This window comes from Chionomys nivalis, chromosome 23 (genome assembly GCF_950005125.1).
Source record: "Chionomys nivalis chromosome 23, mChiNiv1.1, whole genome shotgun sequence".
Classification (NCBI taxonomy): domain Eukaryota; kingdom Metazoa; phylum Chordata; class Mammalia; order Rodentia; family Cricetidae; genus Chionomys; species Chionomys nivalis.
The window spans coordinates 19,790,879-19,818,227 of NC_080108.1; the positions used below are offsets into that span (position 1 = coordinate 19,790,879).

At 39.6% G+C, this 27,349-nt stretch overlaps 1 protein-coding gene across 5 annotated transcripts in view; it reads left to right on the forward strand.

Moving 5' to 3' along the window:
• Window positions 1-27,349, forward strand: part of Chd2 (chromodomain helicase DNA binding protein 2) — a 111,269-nt gene that overhangs the window by 34,417 nt on the left and 49,503 nt on the right. For 4 of the 5 annotated variants that reach the window (XM_057755885.1, XM_057755886.1, XM_057755884.1 and 1 more), the window contains 14 exons: window positions 1,057-1,197; window positions 2,697-2,830; window positions 3,500-3,725; window positions 4,435-4,535; window positions 6,188-6,232; window positions 6,396-6,574; window positions 9,101-9,225; window positions 12,426-12,642; window positions 14,843-14,932; window positions 15,785-15,975; window positions 20,732-20,920; window positions 24,209-24,371; window positions 24,759-24,911; window positions 26,756-26,827. In XM_057755885.1, coding sequence (XP_057611868.1) covers window positions 1,057-1,197; window positions 2,697-2,830; window positions 3,500-3,725; window positions 4,435-4,535; window positions 6,188-6,232; window positions 6,396-6,574; window positions 9,101-9,225; window positions 12,426-12,642; window positions 14,843-14,932; window positions 15,785-15,975; window positions 20,732-20,920; window positions 24,209-24,371; window positions 24,759-24,911; window positions 26,756-26,827 — 2,026 coding nt within the window. Of the gene's footprint in view, window positions 1-1,056; window positions 1,198-2,696; window positions 2,831-3,499; window positions 3,726-4,434; window positions 4,536-6,187; window positions 6,233-6,395; window positions 6,575-9,100; window positions 9,230-12,425; window positions 12,643-14,842; window positions 14,933-15,784; window positions 15,976-20,731; window positions 20,921-24,208; window positions 24,372-24,758; window positions 24,912-26,755; window positions 26,828-27,349 lie in introns of those variants that run through there. The other variant, XM_057755889.1, reaches the window with a different exon arrangement.

Consider the following 27,349-nt stretch of genomic DNA (forward strand, 5'->3'; position numbering starts at 1 on the left):
ACATCATTCATTCATTCATTTATTTGGTGTGTGTTGGTAGGTCAGAGGTCACCTTTGGGTGTTGTTACTTAGCTGTCCACCTTGATTTTTAAGAGGCTCTCTCACTGGGACCTGGGCTTAGTGATGGGTTTAGCCTGGCTGACCAGCCTAGCCCCAAGGGTCCTACTGTCACTACCTCCCAGATGCTGAGATCACAAATGCATGCCACCATGTGTGTGTAAATTGTGAGGATTGAACAGGTCATCATGCTTGTGTGACAAACAGTTTACAGACTGAGCCACCTCCACAGTCACAGAATATACCTTCTTTCAGTATTGAGTAGGAAGGGGTCAAATCACAACCAACACTTTCTTAATGGCTTTAAGGCTTATAATAGTTTTTTTGATAAACATTTATCACTTATAGTATGGTAATAGTACTAAATTTGGATCCTAGTTAAGTGAATCATTCTCTCTAGAATGATTCTATTCTTATTAATCATATCACCAAAACATCCTATATCTCTGTTTTGAATTTTGTCAGTAAAAATGTTGTGAAGAATATATGTCTTCTATTTGCATAAGTACTTATACACTGTCCCAGTTTTATGCCTAGGCCAAAAAAGTCTAAAATATTTTCTCCCTCGCCATTTGCAGAAAAAATTGTCTACTCCTCGTCTAGTGCCTGTCCTTACCTCATCATGGAAAGCTTGAGTTTTGTCTCCCTGAGTTTAAGCTCTCAAGATTGAAATGCCACGCTCGATTTTTTTGTGCATTATTTACTGATCATTGTTTAGGGTTCATTAGGTAGGCAGGAGAAACACATCTATGTGATTGTATGTTATCCTGTCCCCCTTGGTTTTCCCAGAGTATCCTGTAGTGGAGGTTTGCTTTAAACTCCCGACCCTTCTGCTGCCACCTCGTGTATGCTGGAGATTCCAGTCTGATACCATGCCTGGCCCCCTTTAGTGAATTCTTTGTGTGTGCCACTGCTTTGGGAAATGCCAGTATGTAGGTTTGAAATAGCCACCAAGTGACAGAGTAAAAGCTTTGCTATTTCTTTCTCTGTTCATTTTAGAACAGTGCCTAAACCTCAGGTTAAAAAGCAGCCTAAGACTCAGCGTGGAAAGCGGAAAAAGCAAGAGTCTTCTGATGACGATGACGACGATGATGAAGCTCCCAAAAGGCAGACTCGACGACGAGCTGCTAAAAATGTGAGGTCAGTTGTGGCCTGGAAGGTCTTTGTTGATGTGATGGCAATGACATTGCTGTTTAGACCTTGACTTCAAGTTTTAGGTAATGTGATTGACAGGTAAGAAAATCAGCCTGAACAGGACACAGTGGCACAAGCCTTTCATCCCAGCACTCGGGAGACAGAGGCAGGTGGATCTCTGTGATTTTGAGGCCAGCCTGGTCTACATAACTTGTTTCAGAAAGGCCAGAGATACAGTGTGAGGCCTTGTCTCAAAAAGCAAAAAAGGACATAAGTCTCTGTGATAAAGTAGATTTCAGAGTCTAGCCATCTCTGAGAAAACTGGTGTTGAGCCCAGTGGAGCAGGAGAGTAACAGCAGCTCACTAGGCACTGCCCCAACCGCGGTCACGTCCTGTCCTGGTGGCTATCGTTCTGATGTTTCAGAACAATGATGGACGGAGCTTTCACTCCTGAATCACTCCTGAGTCTTACTGTTTCTAGTGACATTTGGGTATAATAATAATAATAATTATTATTGCAGGATATAAGGCATTAATTGATGATCAAATAAATAAAGATAATATGTTCTTTGTTTAATCTGGAGAATGTGAAGTACGTTTACTTTGAGAACAAATGCATCTTTCTTTTGGTCTATTAGCAATGTGAAGCCGAGCACTAGAGATAATAGTTGTTGGATGTTTTCAATTGATAGTTAAATGTAGGGCTAGACTTAATGTGCTGGTGTCTAGCTTAGCTCATTTTCTTACTGTGTTATATTGTGTCTTTGTTTTCTTATTATCATTTTGTTGTGTTGGAGATTAAACCCAGCACTTTGCTTATACAAGGACAATACTACTGAACTGTGCCCCCTTGTATTTACTGTTTAGGTGTGTTTTACTTGTAAAGGCTTTATTTTGTTTTTCTTTTCTTTTTATGTTTTTGATGTAACTTAAGCTAGCCTGGAACTTACTATGTAGTCAAGGCTATCCTGAATTTACTGTGTAACTCAGACCAGCCTCAGATCACCTCTCTGTGCTCAGTCTCCCCAGTTCTGGGATTATCATGGCCAAATACATTTTATATTTTACAATTCAGAAGTATGAGTTTGAATATTCTCAACTGTTTGGGTCAAATTAAATTTCATTTTTTTGTTATTGGGAGATAAAATTGCATGATTGAAACATTTAATCTTAGGAATTTTTTCTTTTGTCTGAAATAATAGCAATTTTTTGTTCCTTATGAACTTTTTTCGTCATAATTTAGATATTACCTGGTACTAAATAAAGGGTATCCTTGTAGATTCCCTTATCTTGCTCATATGTGTAGTATGAGCTACTCTTTAGTTTGTGGACTTGTGTCAGTGATTGAAATGGGACGAGGGAGGTTTTGAGCTGTCGATTGGAAAACCTGTGAATAATTTGTTGGCGTCAGAGAGTGTGGTTCTTATGTACTCCAGTGCTATCTGTAGAGATGTTTAATTCTGAAGGTACAGTCTCCTGCTCATTCAGCATTATTTCTCACACAGTTACAAAGAAGATGATGACTTTGAAACTGATTCAGATGATCTCATTGAAATGACTGGAGAAGGAATTGATGAACAGCAAGATAATAGTGAAACTATTGAAAAGGTCTTAGATTCAAGACTGGGAAAGAAAGGAGGTTTGTGTCTTTGGGGAGCAAATTATTCTCTGAATTTTTGACACAGGGTCTCTGGTAGCCTTGACTGGCCTCCAGTTTTCCATATACTCAACAATGACCCCCTGCCTCTACCTCCCAAGTTCTGGGATTACAGACATGTATTACCATTGCCACTATATGCAGTGCTGGCAGCTGAATCAGGCCTTGGTGTTGCTAACCTAACCACACCCCACCACGCTCACAATCTGGTTTATTTGAGGGTAAGGCAGTTAACTTAGCTTTGGGGAGGTGAGTAAGGAGAGGCGAGGAGGTTTTGATTTCTTACTCTGTTCTCAGAGGAAGAGGTCTGCCTTTTGAGGTATACTGAAAAGGAAAGGATGCTGCTGTTTGATTTTTAAGGTGTTTGCACAGATTTGCCTGCAAATTTACCTGCAAGTTTGCGCATGCTTTAAGGTAAACAGTAGCATTTTCAGGATATTTAAAATTACTGGACCCATCCTGTGTTGCAAGTTGAATTACTTATTGTAATAATTGTAATTGAACAGTAAGTTGACCACTTACTGTAAGTCAGAGGCATTCGGTTTATTCAAGGAGAGATTCTTATTGGCAATTGCTTAAGTGGGGATCTTTTTTCGCCTGGTTTCTTACATTTCCTTTAAAGTTGAACTAAAACTGCAAATCCTTTTGCAGCCACGGGGGCATCTACCACTGTGTATGCTGTTGAAGCTAACGGAGATCCTAGTGAGGCCTTTGAGCCTGAGAGGGAGGAAGGTGAGATCCAGTACCTGATCAAGTGGAAGGGCTGGTCTTACATCCACAGCACGTGGGAGAGCGAAGAGTCCTTACAGCAGCAGAAAGTGAAGGGCCTGAAGAAACTGGAGAACTTTAAGAAGAAAGAGGACGAAATCAAACAATGGTATGCTTCCTGCTGCCAATTCAAGTGGTGTTTTCAGTCTGTACGGGAAGGGAGGTTTTTAATTGTGTGGAGAGCAGTGCTCTCTAGGATTTCAGATTTTGCCTTGATCATCTGATCAAGGAATGCTGAGCATTCTATAGTTCTGTTTCTGAAATTGTGATGTGACGACAGTGAATGCTTTCCTGTGTGGCTACTAAATTCTCAGATTTAACAAGAACAGCTGGTTCATGGAGCACTTGCCGCGTTTCCTTTCTTAAATATGTTGTTTGATCTTGACAATAAAATTGTGAGATTTTTATTTGTTTCGTTAACTGTTTTGTAGATGGAAGAAGTGACTGCAAGTGAATCAGTGACTTGAATTTAGACAGCTGTATGAAGAGCCAATCTCAAAACATGTTGTTACTTTGGTTTGATTAGGCTGGGGTGGCTTATATGTGAAGGTTAATAGTCTAGAGCCCTCTGGGTTTTGATACACTTGAAATTATTCTTGGTTGTAATATAGTTTGTAGAAATGATGTGAAGTTTTTTTTTTTTTTTCCATTTTTTTGGTCTCATTTAAACATCTCAGACTTGTTACTATTGAAGATTACTAAAGGGACACCTGGAAGCAATTAAGTTTACATTTGTACTTAGAAGGTTTGCTCTGATACATATATATAGATCTCCAAGCTCTAACTGGTATATGCTTGTTTTTTGGTCTTCTGTTTAGGTTAGGGAAAGTTTCTCCAGAAGATGTTGAATATTTCAATTGCCAACAGGAGCTGGCCTCAGAGTTGAATAAACAGTATCAAATAGTAGAAAGAGTAATAGGTAAGTTCTTGGAAACTCATTTTAGGCATGGATAAACTTGGAGAAAATGACCTAGGCTTTAGGATTATATAAATTTATAAGATGCATTTTATAGGTTTACTTTTTGAGACTAAACAAAGGCCTATATTTATTTATTTTGAAGGGAGAATTATATTTTGCTTGTGGATTTGGGTGTGGGGGATGAAAGAGGGGAGTGTCAGGGATGTTTGGCTTGCAAGATTTCCTAAGACAGTACAGGTACCATTCACTGAAATGGAAAGATCAAGGGAAGAACTGGTTTTTGGATTTGAAATCAAATGCTTTGGTTGGTAACTTTATTGTTATCTAAGAGACAAGTATTATTTGAGGACTTCAACCTGTATTCATGTGGTGACTTGGAGGTATATTTAGGTATTGTCAATGTATAGGTAGTACTTAAAATTTGAAATGTACTGAGACAGACACAGAGAGAGAGAGACAGAACACATTGTGAGAAGAGAAAGTCTGAGAACATCTTAGCATGTTTTCTAGTGACAGAGAAGGAGTAGGCAATGATCTAAGAGGTGAGCTAAGAGAGATTGCTGCAGTAGAAGTAGATGATTGACATAGAACACTAGTCTCGGATTTGATCCTTGAATTTGGGAGTAGCGCTGGCTGGCTTCAGTGAAATGGCAACAGGAAGTAATTGTTAGCAGAACAGGTCTGCTTAAGGGGGCCTCAGGAGAGAATGAGAGATGGTTTTGAGCGTAGATTCAGTGATTCCTTATTTTAAAAAGTAACAGAACCATTTTTACTCTCTCAACTTAAAGTTCTTTGTTTTGGGAATTACTTCATTTTTAAAACTTGTGGAGATGGCTCCAAAGCAACACAGAGAAACCCTGTCTTGAAAAACAAAAACAACAAAACAAAACAAAAAAACTTGTGGAGAATGAACCTTTAAGACTACAAGCTTCTAGTTAAGGCTTTCCCCAGTTGCTTTATTGTACCTCTAAATGAGGAGGTCATTCTGTGAAATAATAGTATGCCGTTGTATTGACTGTACAAAGTCTGTGCCTCAAATGCTTTTTTTTGTCAGTGATAGACACACTTAAAACACATGACATTTACAACTCTCCAGAGCCCAGCACGCTTGCCTTAGGAAACGATGCACAGAAAGTCTTTCAGACATTCACTGATGGTGACCATGGAATTTGTTTTCCATCACACATTGCTGTGGTTTGTTTGGTGGTCTTACTGACCCAGAAAAGGTCTTCGATTTATTTGAACCCTTATACTTAAAAATATTTTTAATGTATTTGGAAATAAAAATAGCAGAGTACTAGGATGGCAGTCTGACACCCGGGTTAGAGCATGGGGAGTGAGCCACATTCTTACTGTGAAAGCTTTTTTATTAAGTTATTTATATTTTATATGTATGTGTTTTGCCTTCATGTATACCTGTGCACAATGTTCATGCTTTGCTCCTGAGGAGGTGAGAAGAGAAGGCCTCAGATCCACTGAGACTGGAGTAACAAAACTTGTGATCTGCCATGTGGGTGCTGGGAATTGAATCTGGGTCCTTTTGGAGAGCAGCCAGTGGTCTTAACCCCTGAGCCATCTCTCCAGTTCCTTACTTATAAAATCTGTTTCTTAGTATATTTGTAACTTTTCTGTCTTATTTTATATTTGTTTAGCTGTGAAGACAAGTAAATCTACATTGGGCCAAACAGATTTTCCAGGTGAGTAACAGTCTTATATTTAGTAAATATTCAGTATTTATGATCACATTGTGATTTGCAGATTTATAGTTTTGTCACATGGTGTTTAGTAGTTATATATTTAAAAAGAATATCACTTTTTTTAATTTGATATTATCTGATAATTTTTTTATTCATGTTATAGCTCATAGTCGGAAGCCAGCGCCTTCAAATGAGCCTGAATATCTCTGCAAATGGATGGGACTGCCTTATTCAGAGTGTAGCTGGGAAGATGAAGCCTTGATCGGAAAGAAATTCCAGAACTGTATCGACAGCTTCCACAGCCGTAACAACTCCAAAACCATTCCAACAAGAGAGTGCAAGGTTGGCCATTGTTGGCTTTTGTGTTTTTATTTTTTATAGTTTTATATTTTGGTTTTTTGAGACAGATTCTCTTATATTGCCTTGGCTGTCCTGGAACTAACTGTGTAGATCAGGTTGGCCTGGAACACACAGAGATCAATCTGCTTCTGCAACTTGAGTGTTGGAATATATATATATGCTGAGTGTGGTGGCGCATGCCTTTAATTTATATATTTATTTTAATTTTATGTGTGTGTGTGTGTATGTATGTATGTATGTATTTGTGGGAAGGTATTATAACCAAAGGGTTAGTTGTGTAGGTATATAGAAGCAAAGCAAGAATGAATGATGATTTAAACGTAACATTAAATACAAGTGATTACTGCATAGACTGGGAATATAGCTCAGTTAGCAGACTGTACCTGGCATGTGTGCAGCCTTTGGATTTGATTGCCTAACATTACACAGAACTGGGTTTCATTGTGCATGCCTATAATCCCGGGGTTCTGGAGGTAGAGACAGAGGGGTCAGAAATTCAAGGTCATCCTTGGCCTTGGAGTGAGTTCAAGGCCATCCTGGAATATACTTTACTTGGTGCAAAGTAAAAAGAAAGCTAAAGGAGAGGATTAGGGGCTGGAGAGATGACTTAGAGGTTAAGAATACTTACTGGTTTTGGAGAAGACCTGAGCGTGGCTCACAGCTGTCTATGACTCCAATTCCAGGAGCTGCAATGCCATCTTCTGACCCCTGAAGGGTCCTTGCATGCATGTGGTGCACAGTAGTGTATTATTTTTTAGAAATTTTTAAAAACACACTCATGTTTTTTAGAAAGAGTATCTGTTGTATAATAACTTTATTGGTTTCTATAATTTACTACTTTATAGAGTTAGATATATTATTAGAAATTTTTGAAAATAGTCACTTTAAAACAAACAGGAAAGATGTCTCTGAATAGTAAATCAGAAAAGTACAGGCTTTTAATTGTCAGATTGGTTGTACCAGTGTTTCTGTTTTTTGAAATTTGTTGAGATCTAGAAGTATGCTTGGTTCCTTGGACCGCCTTATAGAAGGTGAAGTTCATGTTGATAACATCAGTCCCCTGTCTGTGAAGACCAGCATGTGTGTGTGGTGGAGAAGCCACAGAGCGGAGGTGGAGGCCACGGTTCTGGTGGGCAGTGAGGAGGTTTTCAGAGGAAAGCAGCCAGTTGCTTACTTTGCCTGTGCTCTGAAAAGTGGATTGGTGCTTAATAGCATACAAGAAAGGGCTCTGGGGCCTGGAGAGTTGGCTAAGTAGTTAAGAGCAGTTGTTGCTCTTGTGGAATACTGGGCTTCAATTCCCAGTACCCACATGGTGGCTTACAACCATATGTAACTCCAGTCTCAGGGATCCAACACCCTCTTCTGACCACCTCAGGTACCAAGCACACATGTGGTGTATATACTTACATGCAGGTAAAACACTCATATACACAATACAATAATAAAATAAATCTATGAAAAACAGTGTTAAAAAGTGCAAAAGACCTCAGGATTGACTTCCCATGAAGGGTACAGAAGAATTTTGTAATAGAAAACTTGTGGATCTGAAGGTATTGCCGAGCACATTTCCTTCACAGCACGTGTCCTGACTGTGTTGACGGAGGTGTGACTTGACTGGCCTACAGTTTTTGGGACCTTGCACTGTAGAGGGCCAGGTTGTGATCAGCGTTTTATTTGAAGGCTTTAGATAATGACAGTGAGTAGGAGACTAGAGACAGAAGATCCATCGAGTAATATGTTACAGTAATTGAAGACTGCATAGAGGGCATCTAGCCGAGGCTAGATGAATGGCTAGTGTAGAAGGTGAGCATGAGGAGCCAGAGTGTATCCTTGCATAGGAGAATTGAATGTACTAATGACCACACAGTTACGGTGGTAATTCCCACAAAAGATAAAGGCACCTTGCAGAAAGACATGAGGAATTCATCTTATAGCTATACATGCGTAGACTTTGAAAGTCCTGAGTAGAGAAACTTGCGTAACTTTGAATGCTTCGTTTGTGCCCCAAACTGATTTGACTGCAGAATCTACGTTTTGTGTAAGCAGTAGACTTGGCCTTAGTAGAGTGCAAGTTTTCAAATCTCCAGCAGTGGAAAGAGCAACTTTTCTTTCTGAAAACTAGACTCACAAGGTTGGGGACTCAATGTAAGTGGGCTGAACCTCAGAGTTCCCAATTACAGTATTTGTAGGATTGCTTGTTCAACATCTCTCAGTGACAGACTTCCAGAGTGTTAATGTGTGTGCCACACAGTAAAGGATGAGAAAATACGGAGCTAATTTATGCTCATAACTTTATTTCAGAAAAAGAGCAAGTTATTTAAAAATACTTGACTTTAGGATGAACTCTGAGAATAGAGAGTCCTGGGATGGGGTAGGGTGGGGTAACCATTCATATCTGAAATTAAGCTTTTTTTTGGCGTAGAGTACATAAGATATGGCTAACATTGTAATTTAAGAGCAGGGGAAAATGTTTCTAAGACGTAGGTTTTGTTAATTTTTGTTTTTCAGGCACTAAAGCAAAGACCACGATTTGTAGCTTTAAAGAAGCAGCCAGCATACTTAGGAGGGGAGAATCTGGAGCTCCGGGATTATCAGCTAGAGGGTCTCAACTGGCTTGCTCACTCCTGGTGCAAGTAGGTAGAAGATATGGCTAGATTGTTCTCCACTGTGTTTGGCTTATTTTTATCCTAAGTTATGGGAACCACTTAGGCTTTGAGAATTTAAGTGATTCAAGATAAACGTGATTCCTCTTCATTATGTGATGCGCATGTGAGAGCTTCCTTTAGTACCAATGACAGAGTCTTCTATGCATACCTTTTTATAAAGAAATTTTACACACACAAAAGCACACCCACACAAGAACACCCAGAGCATAAACACACACACGCGTGTGTACACGCACGTGCACACACACACTGTGTGTTTTCCTGCTTGTACGCCTGTGTACCACTTGCGTGCCTAGTTCCCATAGAGGCCAGTAGAGGGCATCAGTATCCTGGAACTGGAGTTACAGATGGTTGTGGGCTGCCTTGTGGGTGCTGGGAATTGAATCAGGTTCTCTGGAAGAGCAGCCAGTGCTTTGAATCACTGAGCCATCTCTCCATCCCCACCCTTTCTTTGTGTCTTCTTTATTTTCTTCCTGAGACAGGGTTTCTCTCTGTTACAGCTCTGGCTATTCTGGAACTCACTTTGTAGACCAGGCTGGCCTTGAACTCACAGAGATCCACCTGCCTCTGCCTCCCAAGTGCTGGGATTAAAGGTGTGTGCTGCCATGCCTGACTTGTGTCTTCATTTTTCTTACAGGCGATGATTTCTAGTTACAAACACATTTACAATAACGATTTCTCAGGTGAACCCACCTTCAAAACTTATCTTTCAATTGAATGTAGTGTTTAAGACTCTGAAGAAAATCCAGTATTTGAGCTTCAGTTTGTATGAGAAAGTGGGTCACAACCATTTTAGCTGCTTAAAAAAGATTTTCCTTAACCCCACCCATACTGATGCAGGCAAACCTAATTCAATGCAGTGGCAGTCATACAGACACCAATAAACAGATATGAAAGTAGGTAAGAGGCTTGGGAAGAAGGGGCCTGGTTTAGTGGAGGGAGTGTGGGGTAAGAGGAAAATGGAGGGATTGAACAAAGAATATTATGTGTATGAAATTATAGAGCAAATACTTAAAAAAAAATTTTTCCTTTCAGAAGATAATAAGTCCTACTCTTTTTAGGGATCAGTATTAACTTAGATGTAACTAAAGAGGTTATATGAGCTAGCCCTTTTATTCTACAGTTGAGGGTTCTTAGGAGCCAGGATACGAAGACCTTTCTCCAGAGTTGTAGAATATTTGCATGTGGGTTTTTTTTTGTTTGTTTGTTTTAAAAGTCTCATTGTGGCTCTGACTTGCCCTAGGACTCACTATATAGACCAGTTTTGCTGAAAACCCAGAGATCTGTCTGCAATGTTGGCAAATTAAATGCCTTGTTCTTGTTCTTCTAGCTAGACATTAACTTTTATTTTTTTCTTTCAGTTCACTGGTTCACTAGTGAAGCATACACACACACACATACATACACACATTCATACATACAATACATACCATCAGTTCATTTGGGACAGAAAGACTTTAGGTTGAAATACAGTCACAGTAGCATGTGCATAGCTAAAGGAACAAGGACTGGGCTATTGGGGGGTGGGGTAGCAGCTTCTCTCCATGTGTACTGATGTTTGACTTGATGAGCAGCTACAGTTAAATCTTCCAGATGTCAGAAAAAGCAGGAAGGGAAGAATGACCAATAGCCCTTCCTAAACTAGGCTGGGCAGACCCTTCCAGAGGGACTGTCACACCTTCATTCCCCTCCTCAGGCTTTGCAAGCAGGAAAGAGCTGATTTCTGCAGGGAAATGTAGTCCCCTACTAAAGATAAAGATGCAAGCAGGAGCACAGGAGAGTAAGCCACTTAGAGATTAAGCTGAGTTGGTGGCACTGGGATTGGGTTATACACATATTCTGATCAGGGAAGGACCCACATGAACTGCAGCATAAAGCCATAAACAACAAGCAAATTCAGAGCTCTGAGGCTCCTTGGCACACTCACAGCTCTGATGCTCGGGGAAATCCAGAACCTCAGCTAAATAAAGGATGATCTTTTATAAGTTTACTTATATTGCATGTGTACCTCATATGTATGTATATATAATTGCATGTCTGACATGAAGGAATCCTGTCTTCCCTAATGTGTCGGTTGTGGAGACTGAGCTTGGGTAGTTAGGCTTTGTGGCAAGTGCCTTACTCTTTGAGCTATCTCATTGGCCCTTGAAGAAAGAGCCTTGCAGAAATGTTTACAGACTGTACCATACATCAGTTTCTAGTTTCCTGACTACTTTCTGTTTCCCAAGCATACTTTTTTAACCTTGCTCATTTTCTTCATCTAGTTTTCTTTTTACATGTGTACAATTAAAGAAACAAATGTGGAATCCAGCCCATTTCCAGATCCAGTGTCTCTTAGACTGCCCATGAGCCCTGGATCAGTCTTCAAAGGCTGGATGTACTACCTTTCCTACTAGCTCTTCAAGATAGAGGAAGGAAGAGTGCAAATTCCAGATCAACCTGAACAACACAGTGGGACTCTGCTTCATAAAAAGACAAAACCCCTCAGAATCCTGCACTCTTTCTTGAATAGTCTCTGGTATATGCACAAATAACACATAGTAGGTCCAGAATGAGCCCCAGAAGTCTAAACTGTGACATATTTAAAACAGTTCCCCTTTGCCTAGAACATACAAGGCCCTGGGCTCTATCTCCAGCACTTCAAACAAGGGTCCTTCCCACCCTGCATCAAGCAGGTGTATAAAATAGTAGATGTGGTATAGGATAGTCAAGTGGAACACAGGGGAAAGGGGAGGTAATGTGAGCAGAGGCACATGACTCTTGGAATAAGCAGCATGGTGATAGCCAGTTTCCTTGGTTTGTATATTGATGACCCAAAGGCTACATACTTTTATGCATCTATGATAGAACTGTCTTCACTGTTAGGAGGGATAGCCATGGTAGACAATATAATTCGAAGCCTTACATGTAAGATAGAAACAATTAGAGGAGTCTTGTGTAATCTGAATCTTGAATATTCTTCCAGATAGATTTGCCTGATCTGTTGTTCCTGTCTTCTGCTTTCTTCCTTATTTAGGATGTTTAAGTCATTAAAAATGAAGGTGAGGAGAAATTCATTGAAGGGTCACTCTGATGCCTTTCTCTGCTGATATTGTCAAGTGTATAATTGGTGCACATACTGTTTTTTCATGAACTAATAATTTGTTTGTGTTTTTTTCTTACTGCAGAAGTAACAGTGTAATCCTTGCTGATGAAATGGGCCTAGGAAAGACCATTCAGACCATATCATTTCTCTCCTACCTGTTCCACCAGCACCAGCTCTATGGACCCTTTCTTATAGTCGTCCCCTTATCCACTCTCACTTCATGGCAGAGGGAGTTCGAAATCTGGGCCCCAGAGATTAACGTGGTGGTTTACATAGGCGACCTGATGAGCAGAAATACGGTGCGTAAGCAAAAGGAGTTGAAGTAGCATGTGTGTTAAAAATGTATTTTAGAATTGACTGAAAATATTTTATAGATGTATTATTAAACTCTTGAGTAAAATTATTCATACATGTTGGGCAATGGTGGTGCACACCTTGATTCCCAGCACTTGGGAGGCAGAGGCAGCCTGGTCTACAGAGCAAGTTCAAGGACAACCAGGGGTGTTACACAGAGAAACCCCATTTCAAAAAAGAAACAAAACAGAACAAAATTATTCACACATTGTGTACTATGGGCTCAGTACTTGGAGGTCTGTCAATGCAACTCAGATTTTCTTTAAAGCATTGAACAAGGTGTATACTACTTTGTTTTAAAACAGCAATAATTCCATGGAAATCTCTTAGTTAGATTGCACTGTTTTCTCTCTGATTTTACTCTTCTTTCTGTTTTTTCTCTTCTCTCTTCCTTCTCTTTTCCCTCCTAGTGTCTCACTATGTAGCTCAGGTTGGCCTCTAACTTGTGGCAATCCACCTGCCTCAGCCCCTGATAGCTATGAGTATTAGCATGCATTACCATTACTAGTTTGATCTTTTTATTTAAGATTACCTTTTCTTATGGAAAACTAATGTCTTTGCTGTCTTACTCGAAATGTTATTGGGAAGACTTGAGTTCTTAGAATTTATTTCCCGATCTCTTAACTTCATAGCTTGCAAGAAAGAAATAAAAATAAAGGAAAACAATACATTTCTAGGACTGCAGAAAAGAGACTTATTTGGTCTCAAACAATGCCTTGAACATCATGAATTTAGCATATAGTGATATAAATTTGTCTTTGTTTAGAAAATTTATTTTGAGAATTTTTTTCTTTTGAGTACTTACTATATACTGGTTTTTGTGTTGGTGCTTTTATTTGTATCCCTGTAATTTTTGTGATAGTCCTCAAAATTAATGGCAACAAATACCTGACAGACTGCTGAAGACTGTCCAGGAAGTCTTTCTTACCTTGCTGTTAGATGATTAGAATGGAGCACTGGAGCCTTAGCTCAGCAGACACAGTTGTGCCCTTTTGGAGACTGCTTGTAGTTAGAGCAGGTCACCAGGAATCTTTAACAATTTACAGAAATGCTGTAAGCACATCTGCATGGGTTCAAATTTGTTTTTATTGAGTACTGTCATTTTGCCTGCACTTGGTTGGGTTAGAACTGTAGCTCAGTTGATAGACCCTAGCTTGCGAGACCCTGAGTTTGATTGCCAGCCCTGCAAACAAAACAAAATGAGAAAAATTGTCTGATTATAAACTATATTAGGCTTCGGTGCCATAATTTTGACTTTCTAAGACATAGTATTTCTTAGTTCTTCTAATTTGTTAGTTCTTAAAGGAGAAGGAAGCCCGTGGGAATTTGATTTGTGGCCGGTACCCAGTTCTCCTTCTCTTTAGTCTTTGGTGGTAATCACCTGCAAATGCTCGTCGTCTCGAGTTTGTTTTCTCAGTCAACACACCGTAAAACCTTTGTCAGTAGGCATCATGTTTGCTGAATTTCTGGTCATGTTTCAGAATGGATTCATTAATTTTCTAGTTTCTTTATATTCTCAATATTTTCTACTTGTGTTAAGTTCTATTTTTACTCTGTAAACTTTCTTTTCTTGAATGTATCGGTTGACTATGATGAATGAAATTTCTGGCCTATAATTTGTTTTAGTAAATATCACTGTATCTAAGGAATAATGGAAATTTTATTTTCTTAAGAACACTTCAGGGGTCTGGGAAAGCCCTCCATTATTGAGGTCAGGTGCCCAAAGGTTTTTTTTTTTCAAGACGGGTTTTTTTTTTGTGTAATAGCCCTGTCTGTCCTGAAACTTACTTTGTACACCAGGTTGGCCCTGAACTCCCAGAGATCTGTCTGCCTCTGCCACTTCAGTGCTTGGATGTTACATCAAACCCAGCAAGTTCCTAAAGTTTGATTGTTGGGAAATACTGCACACTCATCAGATCTTTGGGGGTGGTTTGGGTTATTTGTGATGACTAATGATTTTCCTGCTTAGTGCAACATATTGATTCTGACTCAGTGTTCAATGTTTGAGTTATTTACGGTTCTTTAGAGTACATAGGCTATTCATTCAATTTTTGTGAGACTTTTATTTTTGTCATTTTTATTCAATTTTATACAAATTTGGAAGCTGAAATTGTGTTTTAATTACTATTTCTTTTCTTCTTATAGATAAGGGAATATGAGTGGATTCATTCTCAAACCAAAAGGTTGAAATTCAATGCACTTATAACAACATATGAGATCCTCTTAAAAGATAAGGTGTGTAATTATTCATAAAAAAGTTAAATTTTGGGTGCTGGAGAGATGGCTCAGAGGATAAGAATAAGAACAGTGCTCTTCCAGAGGTCTTGAGTTCATCTCCCAGCATCTATATTGCATCTCACACCATCTGTATTGAAATCTGCTGCCCTCTCCTGGTGTGCAGGCAGAACACTGCATACATAATAAATAAAAAAACAAAGTTAAGTCTTGCCCATGTGTGTCATACTTCAGTAGTGGGGATAGTGGGGAGGGTGCTTCCTACTTGTCAGTTATTCTTCTAGTTTTGTCTAAAAAGCCAAGCAAAGAAACAAGCTTAAGATATCCCTCAGATACTATGATTGTAAGTAGAAACCAAACCTCACAGTTGAGTGGGAGCTCAGGTCGACCAAGTCCAGTTGAGCTGAGCAGGAGGCAGGAGGAAGCACTGAGCTACATTACAGAGACTGGAGAGCCTTTGATAAAGTTACTAAGTTCAATTTGGTGGTTTTGCGTTTTCAGGGTTTTGTTTCAGGGTTGGGGTGGGAAATAGGCAAGAAAATAGTCTTGAAAAGACAGAGTCACATGAAATTTTTGTTTCTGCTTTTGTTCAGCATAGTTTTCATCCTCTTGCCGAGCTTGCAGTAGTGGTTTGTGTAAGAGACTCACTTACAGTGGAGAGGATGAGGTACTCTTGACTCTGGCCATTGCTAGGAGAAGCAGAAGAATCTTAATAGATAGTAAATTTGTGAAGAATAAGCGTGTCTACCTGTGTATGTTTGTGATGGTGTTTATGCAGAAATGCTTTAATGTGTAAGCACTGTGGGTCCCCTTCTGACCTACTGGCTCGTTCTCTTCTGTTTTTTACTTTAGACTGTGCTGGGCAGTATTAACTGGGCCTTCCTGGGAGTAGATGAAGCCCATCGGTTGAAGAATGATGACTCTTTATTGTATAAAACTCTGATTGATTTCAAGTCCAGCCATAGGCTACTGATCACGGGCACCCCTCTGCAGAATTCCCTCAAGGAACTTTGGTCCTTGCTGCACTTTATTATGCCGGAGAAGTAAGCTCCTTCCTGTTTCTTTCAAAAGGTGCTAGAATGTCTGATTGTAAATGTTTCCCCCCCTTTTTTGTATTTTTAAAAAAGGGTCTCATGTAGTCTTGGCTAGCCTGGAACTAACTATGTAGACCAGGTTGGCATCAGTATCATAAGAGATCAGCTTGCCTCTGTCTCCCAAGTGCTGGAATTAAAGGCTGCACTGTCCTGTCTGGCAACTTCTTGATGTTCTTAATAGGCTTAACATAACTGATGGCATGGGAGGCAAAACATTTATCTGTGGCAGAAGCAGCTGTATTGAGGTCTTCTATAATAAAGTGATAAAAACTAAAGAAATTAACCTGTTAAGGAGGACTGTATAATTGCCTACCAAAGGTTTGAATTAGTTAAAGCATTTGGAAAATAATTATTAAGACATGTGCAAGTCAGATGGGGTAGTGATTCTTTTTGTACCCAATCCCAGTAGTTGGCAGGTTGAGGCAGGAGGATTAGGAATTCAATGCCAGCTACATAGTGAGTTTGAGGCCATTCTAAGCTCCATGTAAGTCTGCTTCAAAAAGCATAAAACAAAACAAAAACTGAAAAGCCACATGATTGAAGTATATGGTGTACCTAGTCTGACATGTCTTAAATTCTGTCTTTGCTAATAGAAGCATTAGTTTTAGTTCTTGCTTAAATCAACTTGCTTCTTACAGGACTTTGGCTCATCTCTAGTATAAATTATATGGGATAGATACATAGTATATATATATTCATTCTACAGTCTTAAATTATCTAGTGGTTCACAGTGACAACTTAGATGAAATCTAAGTTCCTTCTCTAGTGTGAAAGACTGTACTGAGCTGGATCCTGGCTCATACTGACTCCAGCACTTGTTCTATTAGTCATTATGTTTCAGCCCTCCTGGCCATCTTTCTGTCCCTTCCACATGCTGTCCCATTCCTACTCTGTCTTGTCTGGAATGCTTCTCCTTACTTTTATAGGACAGCCACCTCCTTTCTTAGCCTTCTCTCCTGTAAGCAGAAGTTTGTGTCCCACCCAGTCCCACAGCCATTCAGTCCCAAAGAAACACACAGAGGCTTATATTAATTATAAACTCTTTGGCCTATTAGCTCAGGATTATTAACTAACTTTACAACTTAAATTAACCCATAATTCTTGTTTATGTTTAGCCATGTGGCGTAGTACCTTTTATCAGTGAGGCATTCTCATCTTGCTTCCTCTGCTTCTGACTGGTGACTGCAGACTGAGCCTTTCCTCTTCCCAGAATTCTCCTAGTCTGGTCACTCCGCCTATTCTTCCTGCTTAGCTACTGGCCAATCAGTGTTTTATTAAACCAGTACGAGTGTCAAATCTGTACAGGGTACAAGAGCGTTATCCCCTGTTTGGTTTGCTGCATAGCACCTCTTCATCTGTTAACAATAAATTAGGCATGTGAAAATACTAGTGATCTTGGTTGCTAGTCAACACTGGTTCACATTACCTGGATTAGCAACTGACACACAGTAAGCAATTGAATTACTAATTGTATAATCGACAGGTAAATGTTCCATAATATATTTTTCTTTATAAGTACTAAGGATGTTCACCATCTTCTCATTTTCTCTTTGGCTATTTGGGCTTCTTTAGTGAAATCTTTATTCATATCTTTTCCTGTTAAGAAAATTAGAAAAATTGAAACTAGCGAGCTGGCTTAGTGGTTAAGAACATTTGCTGCTCTTGAGAGGATATGGGTTCAGTTCCTTAAAACTCCATGGTGGCTAACATGGGGTCTGTAACTCCAGTTCTAGGGAATTTGCAATCTCTTTTAGCCTCTGCAGGCACTGCATGTACTTAGTATATTAACATACATGCTGGCAAACACTTATACACATAAAATAAAGATAAATAGAATTTAAAAAGCATAGCTTTGGTTTTTTAAAATTGAGTTGACAATATATGGATTGAACAATTTATTTCTTTAAAAACACTGCTGGATACAAGTGCTCTCAATAGATAAAGCACTTTTATCTAAATAAAGTGTATGATTGGCTTTTATCAAGTAGTTTTTGTGTGACATGTATAGAATAGATAGGCCTAACCATGGGCTATGAAGACATTTTTGTTCTAGAAAATTTAGCTGTCACATTAGGTGCATATTTTATTTTGAGGCATTTAGTATATGGAGTGTGAGGACCTTGATTCATTTTTCTTCACTGAGCAGTCTGGAAATTTGTTCCAGCATTATTGTTGGAGACGTGTCTTTTGTTGGAAATCTTAATAAAGAGAGGATTTGCTTCTGGTCTGTCAATCCTGGGCTGTGAATACTTATTTCCGTTCGTCTGCACAGCAGTCTTGAGTGTCTGCTTCCTACTGGTGTTTAACATGGAGAAGTATAAAAATCCGTTTCTTTCTTTCTTAGAGCACCCTTTCTTGTGTACCCTTAAGGGTTTTGCATCCCTGTTTCACGATCAGCTCATTAATTTCTGGGGGAAGAACCTACTGTAGTTTTGTTGGGATTGCCTTGAATCTTAGTATCAGTTAAGGTGCTTTGTTGTTTCCGTGAGACGCCGAAATCCTTGTGTGCTGAGTGGGTCAGTGCTCCCTACTGAGCTCATCATATATCCTGGGCCCTCTTACGTTGTTTTCTTCATCTCATTTTTATACTGTACTAGAGTCTCGAGCTACAGTTGAGGATAGAACTAGAGACTAAAGCAGTGGTTTTCGGATTGTGGGTCAGTGACAGGGGTCAAATGACCCTTTGACAAGGGGTTCCTAAGACTATTGGAAAACACAGATATTTACATTAAAACATAGATATTTATATTATGATTTATAAAGCAGGAAAATTACAGTCATGAAGTAGCACTGAAAATAATTTTATGGTTGGGGTCACCACACCATGAGGAATTGTATTAAAGGGTTGCAGCATGAGGAAGGTTGAGAATTTCTGGTCTATAGCTACAGTTGAGTATAGAGCTGTGGTTAGGGTCTAGAGCTCCAGTTAATATAGGGCTATGTCTGAGTGTTGCATATTTATCTGGTGTTCATAAATTTGTTTTTATAAATTTTTTATTGTTACCAAAATTTTTGGATTTTTACTTTGGGGACCATATTTCTGCAGGTGCAGGCTTTTCAGTGTCTTTCTTATGTGAATGCTCTTTATATCTTGCCTTAGTTAATATTCTGTAGAACCTTGGTGTTGGATGGAATTGGTGGAAACAGGGAAACAGAGCATTAGATACAAGTTATTTATTTTTTGATTAGTTGAGGCAGTTTCTTGGATATAAATAGTGATAGGGTTGGATCTTTTCCCGTCATTTGGCTACTTGTTTCCATGGTTCATGTTTATTACTAGTTCACCTTCTCTGCTTTGCTTAGTATATGTATTTTTAGTGTACTGTGTAATTCTTCTCTTAGTTTATGTTACTATTTTAAAATGACTTACTCTTGGATTGTCTAGGGATTCTGTAGTTCAGCCTAATCTCCAGGCTAATGCTAGCTTGATTCTTAAAAATGGTAACAGCTTTGTTCCACAATGGCTCCACCTTAAATTCTCTTGGCTAGAAACTCAAGAATACAGCAGTAATTATTGGTTAACACAGGATTGCCTTTTAAGGAAGCACTGAAAAGAGAAACATAACACTTGTATTTTATCATTTCCAGGTGATCTTTATTTCTTCCTGTGGATTGAGGTTTCTGTAGGCCTTTTAGCTCAAAGGGCTAACTTTAGTGTTTCTTGTAAGGCAGACATATAGGCAGCAAGTTTATTGTCTTTATTTGCTTTTGACCTTTTTGAAACAGTATTATTTGTGAGACTGTTTAGGATCCTCTATGGTGGTTTGAGACATGGAATCTCTTGGGCTAGCTCCACTGCAGTTGTTACTTGAGCAGATTAACATTGTGCCGATCCTTCTTTCTCCCCTCCTCTCCCCTCCCCCCTCCCCTCACCTCCCCTCCCCTTCCCCTCCCCTCCCCCCTCTCTTCCTCTCTCCCTTTCCTCACTATAGTATTTTTCTGCAGGGAGAGTTCTCTGCACCCCTCCATTTAGTGCTATCTCATAGTGCTGGGCTTCTTACCTTTGGGTTGGACTGGGCACTCCCACCCTCACCCCAGCTGCCTTGTGTCATTTTCCTTGTAGGGCGTCTAGCAGTATTCTTGGCGTCTACGCACTGCAGGCCAGTTGTCACAACTAAAAATGTCTCCAGACATTACCAGTGTCTCCCTTGGGGATGGAGGGGTAACCATCGTCGGAACAGCACTATTTAGAGTTCTGGCTGATCTATCTCTCTGTTTGCTGCATGTGTCCTTTCTCATTGCTGTTCTTTGTCCTGTCTGCCTACTGAATCCCTCTTTCCTTCCCTGGAGATCATAGTCAGTAGTGGCCGTATCAGTTACTTTACACAATTTCCCACAGAATACCTGACAGAAGCAACTTGAGGGAGGGTGATTTTTGGCTTTCAATTTTAGTACACAGCACACTGTCGATGGTGGCTGCAGCTGACCACACTGCATCAGCCAGACCACAGACCGTGGTGAGTTGCAGGTGTCCACCTGCTGAGCCGCCTTGTCACTTTTTGAAATTTTAGAATTAGATTTTTTTTATTCCCTTCTTTTTAGTTGAAAATTCAGTGGTGGACAAATTTTGCCTTTCCTTGCGGGAAAGATTGAAGGTTGTTTTGTTTTAAAATCCCCTCCAAGCCCTCTACTCCTAGTTCAGTTCTTATTTGTTGTGAAAATGTTCTTCTTTTCATATAACTGATGGTGACAATTTCATCCGTAGGTTTGAGTTCTGGGAAGATTTTGAAGAAGACCATGGAAAGGGGAGAGAGAATGGCTATCAGAGTCTTCATAAGGTACTAGAGCCCTTCCTTCTTCGGAGAGTCAAAAAAGATGTGGAGAAATCACTTCCTGCCAAAGTGGAGCAGATTCTCAGGGTGGAGATGTCAGCCCTTCAGAAACAGTATTATAAGTAAGTTCCTGCTACGAGCTAGATGAGTCATAAGCAAGACGTGCCTTTTTAAAAGTAATTAAGTCTAGAACCTTGCCAATCTGGCGAGTTCTCAGTAGTAAAGTTTTCAATTTATTTATTTATTAAATATTTATTTATCTATTATGTATACAATATTCTATCTGTGTGTATGTCTGCAGGCCAGAAGAGGGCACCAGACCTCTTTACAGATGGTTGTGAGGCACCATGTGGTTGTCGGGAATTGAACTCAGACCTTTGGAAGAGCAGGCAATGCTCTTAACCACTGAGCCATCTCTCCAACCCCTTTATTTTGTTCTTTTGAGACAGGGTCTCTCTATGTAATTCTATCTGGCCTTGAACTCAAGAGTTCCACCTCCCTACAGAATACTAGGAACAGGCCTGCGCCTAAGCTTTGCTTTCTTATAGCAGTGGGAATTGGATTTCAGCCATGGGCTTGTTAGGTAATCATTGAGCTTTGTAGACTCAACACAGAATTAGGTTAAAGTTCATACTCAAAAAAAAGGGAATTTGTTTTTCTTTGAGTAAGCGAGAATTTCCACCAAATTCTTGTTACATAAACGATCAGAAGTTTTTCATGCAAAACATTTTTTGGGAAGATTTATTTATTTTATGTTGTATTTATATGAGTGTTTTGCCTGCATGTATGTATATGTACCACATGCATGCCTGTTGCCTGCAGAGATTAGAAGAGGGTGTCAGATCTCGTGGAACTGGAGTTAAGGATGGTTGTGGACCACCAATTCTGTCCTGGGGCCCAAACCCAGGTCCTCTACAAGATCAGCAAGGGCTCTTAATGACCAAACCAGCTCTGCAGCTCATAATTCCTAGTGCTAATACTCCTATACTAAGTAGGTATTGGTTAAGCTAGACAATTTTTGTTTTCCATTCAATAAATCTCTTGTGAAGTTTTTAATGCTAGGCATTCTTCTAACTACTGGGAATAATAGAGATGAATGAAACATGTTCCTTCCCGAAGCCTTGTTGTATGGCTAGAAACACGTCATTACAACACAGTCTCATTTAAGACAGGAACGTGACGTGCAAGGGCTTTCGAAAGTCCAGGAGAGAGAGCTCTCACCTCTAGAGCAGTGAGTACTCCTTCCTGTCTAGCATTCCAAGCAGCATGGCCAAAGCCATGTTTTTGGCTCACTGTATTATTACTGAAATTTGAAAATAGTGAGTCTGGCATAGATGACAGAACAAAATGTGTTTGTTATCAGCTTTCACATTTAATTTTCATAAAATGTTGTGCATTAATGTGTGTGCATATACATGTTTCTGGAAGATCTAGGGCCTCATATGTGCTGGGGCAGACTTTGCTGAACTGTAGGGGGTTCCAAACTCCCATTTGACTTTTAGAGATGTTATTATGGGGCGTTTCAAATATAAGCAAAAATAGTACAGTGTTTACTCATCTGCTCATAATCCAGCTTCAGTGGCCATTAATTAGTTTATCCCTATATTTTCTTCTACTCCTCTTTTGGTGTGTATCTTCAAAAGAGAAAGACTTCTTAATCAAAAATTTATCCTGTTACCATGCTTAAAAGTAGTTAATAATTCCTTAACAATTTAATAATCTCCACAAAACGTTTACATTTCCCAGTTGATGCACACACACACACACACATAGAAACATTCATGCTTTTTGTTTGGGAATCTGCATAATTCTCTCCATTATAATTTGTTAGTATGTCTTTTTCATATATTAATTCTTAAAGAAAAACCTTGGCCTTTGAAAATGTTTCTTTTCAAGATAGAGTCTTGTGTGTACATCAAGTTGACCTCAGCTTCCTAGTGCTGTGTGTTCCACCACATTGATTTTGTAAGGTGTGTGTGTGTGTAACGTTCATGTTTGTACACGTGTATGTGTACACTTTATGTATGTTTTTAGCGCACTTGCATTTGACTGTTTGGTATCAGGTCTGGTGTAGAATTTTCCATTTGTGGAATCATGTTCATACTTAGAATGTTTTGGAGTTTGGAGTTCCGGGATAGGAATGCTGTCCTTATTGTAGTTGACAGATGCTTTACCCTCTAAAATGGTAGAGTGTTTCATGTTTCCTTTTCCTCTCTCAAACCAGAGCCAAGCAGTTAGGAATTTTACCTACTATTTTACTGGGTGTTTGTACATGTAGACTGCAGACTTGTGGTCTAGGGGTGCTCTTGGTGGATAGAATTAATGAATTCCTTACAATTAAAGAATACCAATATTCTCTACTTGTGAACTGAGTAGTCTGCGGGTCTTCTTTCTTCTGCCCCAGTGTATTGGTTGCTGGAGTTACAGGCATGATGTTTCTGGCTGCCACCCATTTCCCTCCCCAGCCCTTTTGGTAGGATCTCACTGTTTAGTCTCATTTGGCCTTGAACTTGATACTCCTGTAGACTTGGCTCCTGAGTGCTGGGATTAAGGACTAGATTTAGTTGTGCACCATCATTGTACTCTTATCTGGGAGTACCAACTATCTCATCTGAGTGTGGACCTGCGGTTTATTTGTCCCATTCTCTGGTGTACACATATGGACCTTTTCAAGTACTTTGGCTATATAAATGGTGATGCAGTGAGCGTTGTGAGATACATTCCCAAAATTGTGATTATTACGAGAAATGTAAAGATGCCTTTACCTAGATGAAAGTACTGTAAACATTTTGGAGTTTATTACTAAGGCTTACTATAAGTATACCATAATATATGTATTTCTCATCATCATTTCAAATTGGTAATATAAAATGTTAATACTTAACATTATTTAGTATTTTGTACTATAAAATACTCCATTTCAATCTCTTATAATTGATATATATATAAAATGAATATATAATACACACACATATGTGGTTTCTATATGTTTTGGAGACAAGTTCTCTCACTATAGCCCGTGCTGACTGCACTGACAATCCTCTTACCTTGGCCTGCTGAGTGCTGGGATCACAGATGTGCACCACCATGCTAGCTTCTACAGTCTATTTAGCTTAACTGGTGTCTTACTGTTAGATGACTTACTCTCCATTTTAAAAACTTCTGTAAAAGTGCTTCAGTGATAGTATGGACAATGTACATGCATATGTATATATGAGTGTGTATGTAACTTTCTAGAATTGTCCTTTAGTGTTCTGTGACACACTCAGTAGAATCATTGTTTTCGCTTCTACATGGAGATGTGAGTGATCATAGTTAGGTGATAGAAAGTAAAAGTCTCTCTGTCTTTTAGCTACTATTTCTTATGGTACCATAAACTCTGCTTATTTGCAAATGTTGTCAATTTTCAGGTGGATCCTGACCAGGAATTACAAGGCTCTTGCCAAAGGAACCAGGGGCAGCACATCCGGCTTTCTTAATATTGTGATGGAGCTGAAGAAATGCTGCAACCACTGCTACCTGATCAAAGCTCCAGAGGAGAACGAGAGGGAGAACGGCCAGGAGGTCCTCCAGGTGTGCAGTTCCTCCTTCATGGAACCGCCTTCTCAGCAGTGACCAGGCTTGCTTTAGGTTTTTATTTTAATCAAAGTGTTCCTTCTCTTCCTTGGTTACCCTTCAAGGGGCATCAGAGGAAGCTTTGAAAAATACGAGAAAAGTCATGTGGAGTTGAGGGAGCCCTTGGATGTGATGGGGATGTTTGGGGGCAGAAGGGTCTTGAGTTTGAGGACAGCTTATTCAGGGTTCTCTTGGTCTGCATAGTGAGACCTTGTCTCCGAACAAAAATGATGAGAAAACTTAAGTAAAGTGCAGGAAGCATAGTACCATGGATGTCATGTTTAAAGAACTTTTTGTCAATGTTGTGTTTGAATTTAATGGTTGAGTCGTCTTCTGAATTTTCAGTCCCTTATCAGGAGCAGTGGGAAGCTGATTCTGTTAGACAAACTGTTGACAAGACTCCGGGAAAGGGGAAACAGAGTCCTTATCTTCTCTCAGATGGTGAGGATGTTGGATATTCTGGCTGAGTACTTGACTATCAAACACTACCCTTTCCAGGTAAGATGGCTCAGTTACTGGTCTCACAGTCTGTCTGTCTGTCTTCTCTCTTCCCCACTTTACTGGAGTAGAGGACAAGTTTTCTATCCTGAAAAGCGTCTGAAATTAAGATTCTGGGAAGTTTTCAGTTTTTCTTCATGCCTTTAGACTGTTATGATAATGAACATGTGAAGGTCATTCTTAAAACACAGAAACAAAGACAATTTATTTTTGCTTTCTCTATATATAGTCTTGGCTTTTCTGGAACTTAACTATGTAGCTTAGGCTCATCTCAGACTCACAGAGATCTACCTGCCTATGTTTCTCAAGTGCTGGGATTTAAGATGTGTGCCACTATGCCCAGGAACAGTTTCTTTACTTTTAGAAAGAATTGAGTAATGACGCATGCTCATTTGTGTGCCATGGTGCCTGTGTGAAGAGCAGAGGCTAACTCTGAGCAGTTGTTTTTCTCCTTCCACCATGGGCTCTGAGCTAAAGCTCAGGTCCTTAGGTCTGTGCAGCAAATGCTTTCTACCCACTGAGTGTAGCCACGATCATTAGCGTCAGGACAAGGTGACAGAAAAGATGGGCAAAAGAAATGTTCCAATCTATCCATGTCTGTTGTCAAAGTAGACAGTAGGAAGTGTGAATCTGATTATAGAATCCCAAATCCGCGGAAGAAAAGAGGCAGCATTATTTTATCTTAACCCCATAGAATGTGGCCTTGGTTTGAGGTTGGGAGCAAAGCAGTACTTCCCAGAGCAAGTTGTAGTGATTCTCAGTAGAATTTCCCAGTGCTCCTTGCTGCTGGGACTTATAGGAGGGGTTTCTTATTTCAGATACTGCCTGTGAACCTGCCTTTGTAAATGCCTTTGGTTCCAGTCTCTGTGCAGATTTGTTGTAGATAAAGGGAGTAGAGGTAGTTGTTGAGAGGCACAAGGACCCTGTGGAGCTGATGTTTGGGTGGCTGGCATTCATGGCCTTGGGGAAATAGAGGTCCTTGCCAACTCTGCTTGGATCAGCTTGGCCTTTTGCAAATTCAGTGTTTCAAGAGTTGATTTTAAGGGATGCAGTGTGAAAGTTCTGAATATTGAGAAATGCCTTTTACATACAACATTTTGTAGTTGCTTTGCATGTATTGAATATTTCTATTGAATAATATCTATTGACTGTCCTATACCTGGAAGTGACATATTTTCTAACTAATAAAAAATTCTTTTCTGAGTTTAAGGCCAGCCTGATCTATAGAGTGAGTTCCCAAAGAGCCAGAGCTACACAGAGGAATGCTGTCTCAAATAACTAAAAAAAACAAAACAAAAGAAACAAAAGATTCTATGTACAGATGAGTGTCTGAGGCTCAGTTGGTGATAGTATTTGAACATTTTATGTAATTTTAGAGTGTAAATTTTAGAAAAAATTGGCATATATGATCATTTAATTTGAACATTTCCAGTAGTATCTAAATGTTTATGTTTTGGTGTATAGCACTTAATCTTTTTTCCATATTGCTTAAGAAGTATTGTTTCTACAGGAGCCATTGGTAAGTGACCAGAAGTACTCTGTCCTCGTTACACAGGCTGGTTTCTCATCTCTCTCCTTGTAGGTTTTGGCTGAAGGTCTGATCCTTGGATAAGCCTAGACAGTCCTGTGAATCAGAACCTTCTGACCTTGACTTTGTAACTGGAGAGCTCAGGTCACAGCAGTCATGCTGTTTACACAGGACCCCTTCCTAGTACTTTGCCAATGATTTCCAGTTATTTTTACTCAGTGCGTGTCTGGGAGATAAAGGTTGCAAGTCTGATGTTCTGTTCTGAAGGTAGCTGATCTTTCTGACTTAAGATTTTTCGTGTGGTTTCTTTTTCCAGCGCCTGGATGGTTCTATCAAGGGAGAGATCCGAAAACAGGCATTGGATCACTTCAATGCAGACGGGTCTGAGGTACATTATGCATTGCTTATTATTTGGACAACTTGGACTTTGTATCGGCGGGAAGTCTTTCCAGCTCAATGTATTCTGTTTCTGAAACATTTTGTGCAAACTGCTTCTGTCTTGAGGGGAACAGGAAAGCCCTACTATAAGCCATGCTTTTTTGTTGTCCTCACTGCTCAAGCATGCTCTCCTAGCTCCCTTGAACTAGTGATCTTTTCTACTGGCTTACGAAATTTATGGGTTTGAAAGACCAGCAAGGCAAGAGCACGGTTGGGCCAGGCCAGTGGTGTTAACTTTAGTGTGCAAGGTTGTCCAAGGTTCTTCTCTGTCCTGTCCTGGTGCTGATGTTTGAACAGTGTATCTGCCAATGTTAGACTCCTGGTGGGATGGAGCCCATGCTCTTCATAGCTACAGTGTTACATTACTAAATGTCCCACTTGGGATTGGTTTTGTAAAATGTTTTGACTTGGGCGCATCTATATTAGAGGTACTTTAACCAAGTTAGAAACCCTGAGTACATTATAGTCTGCA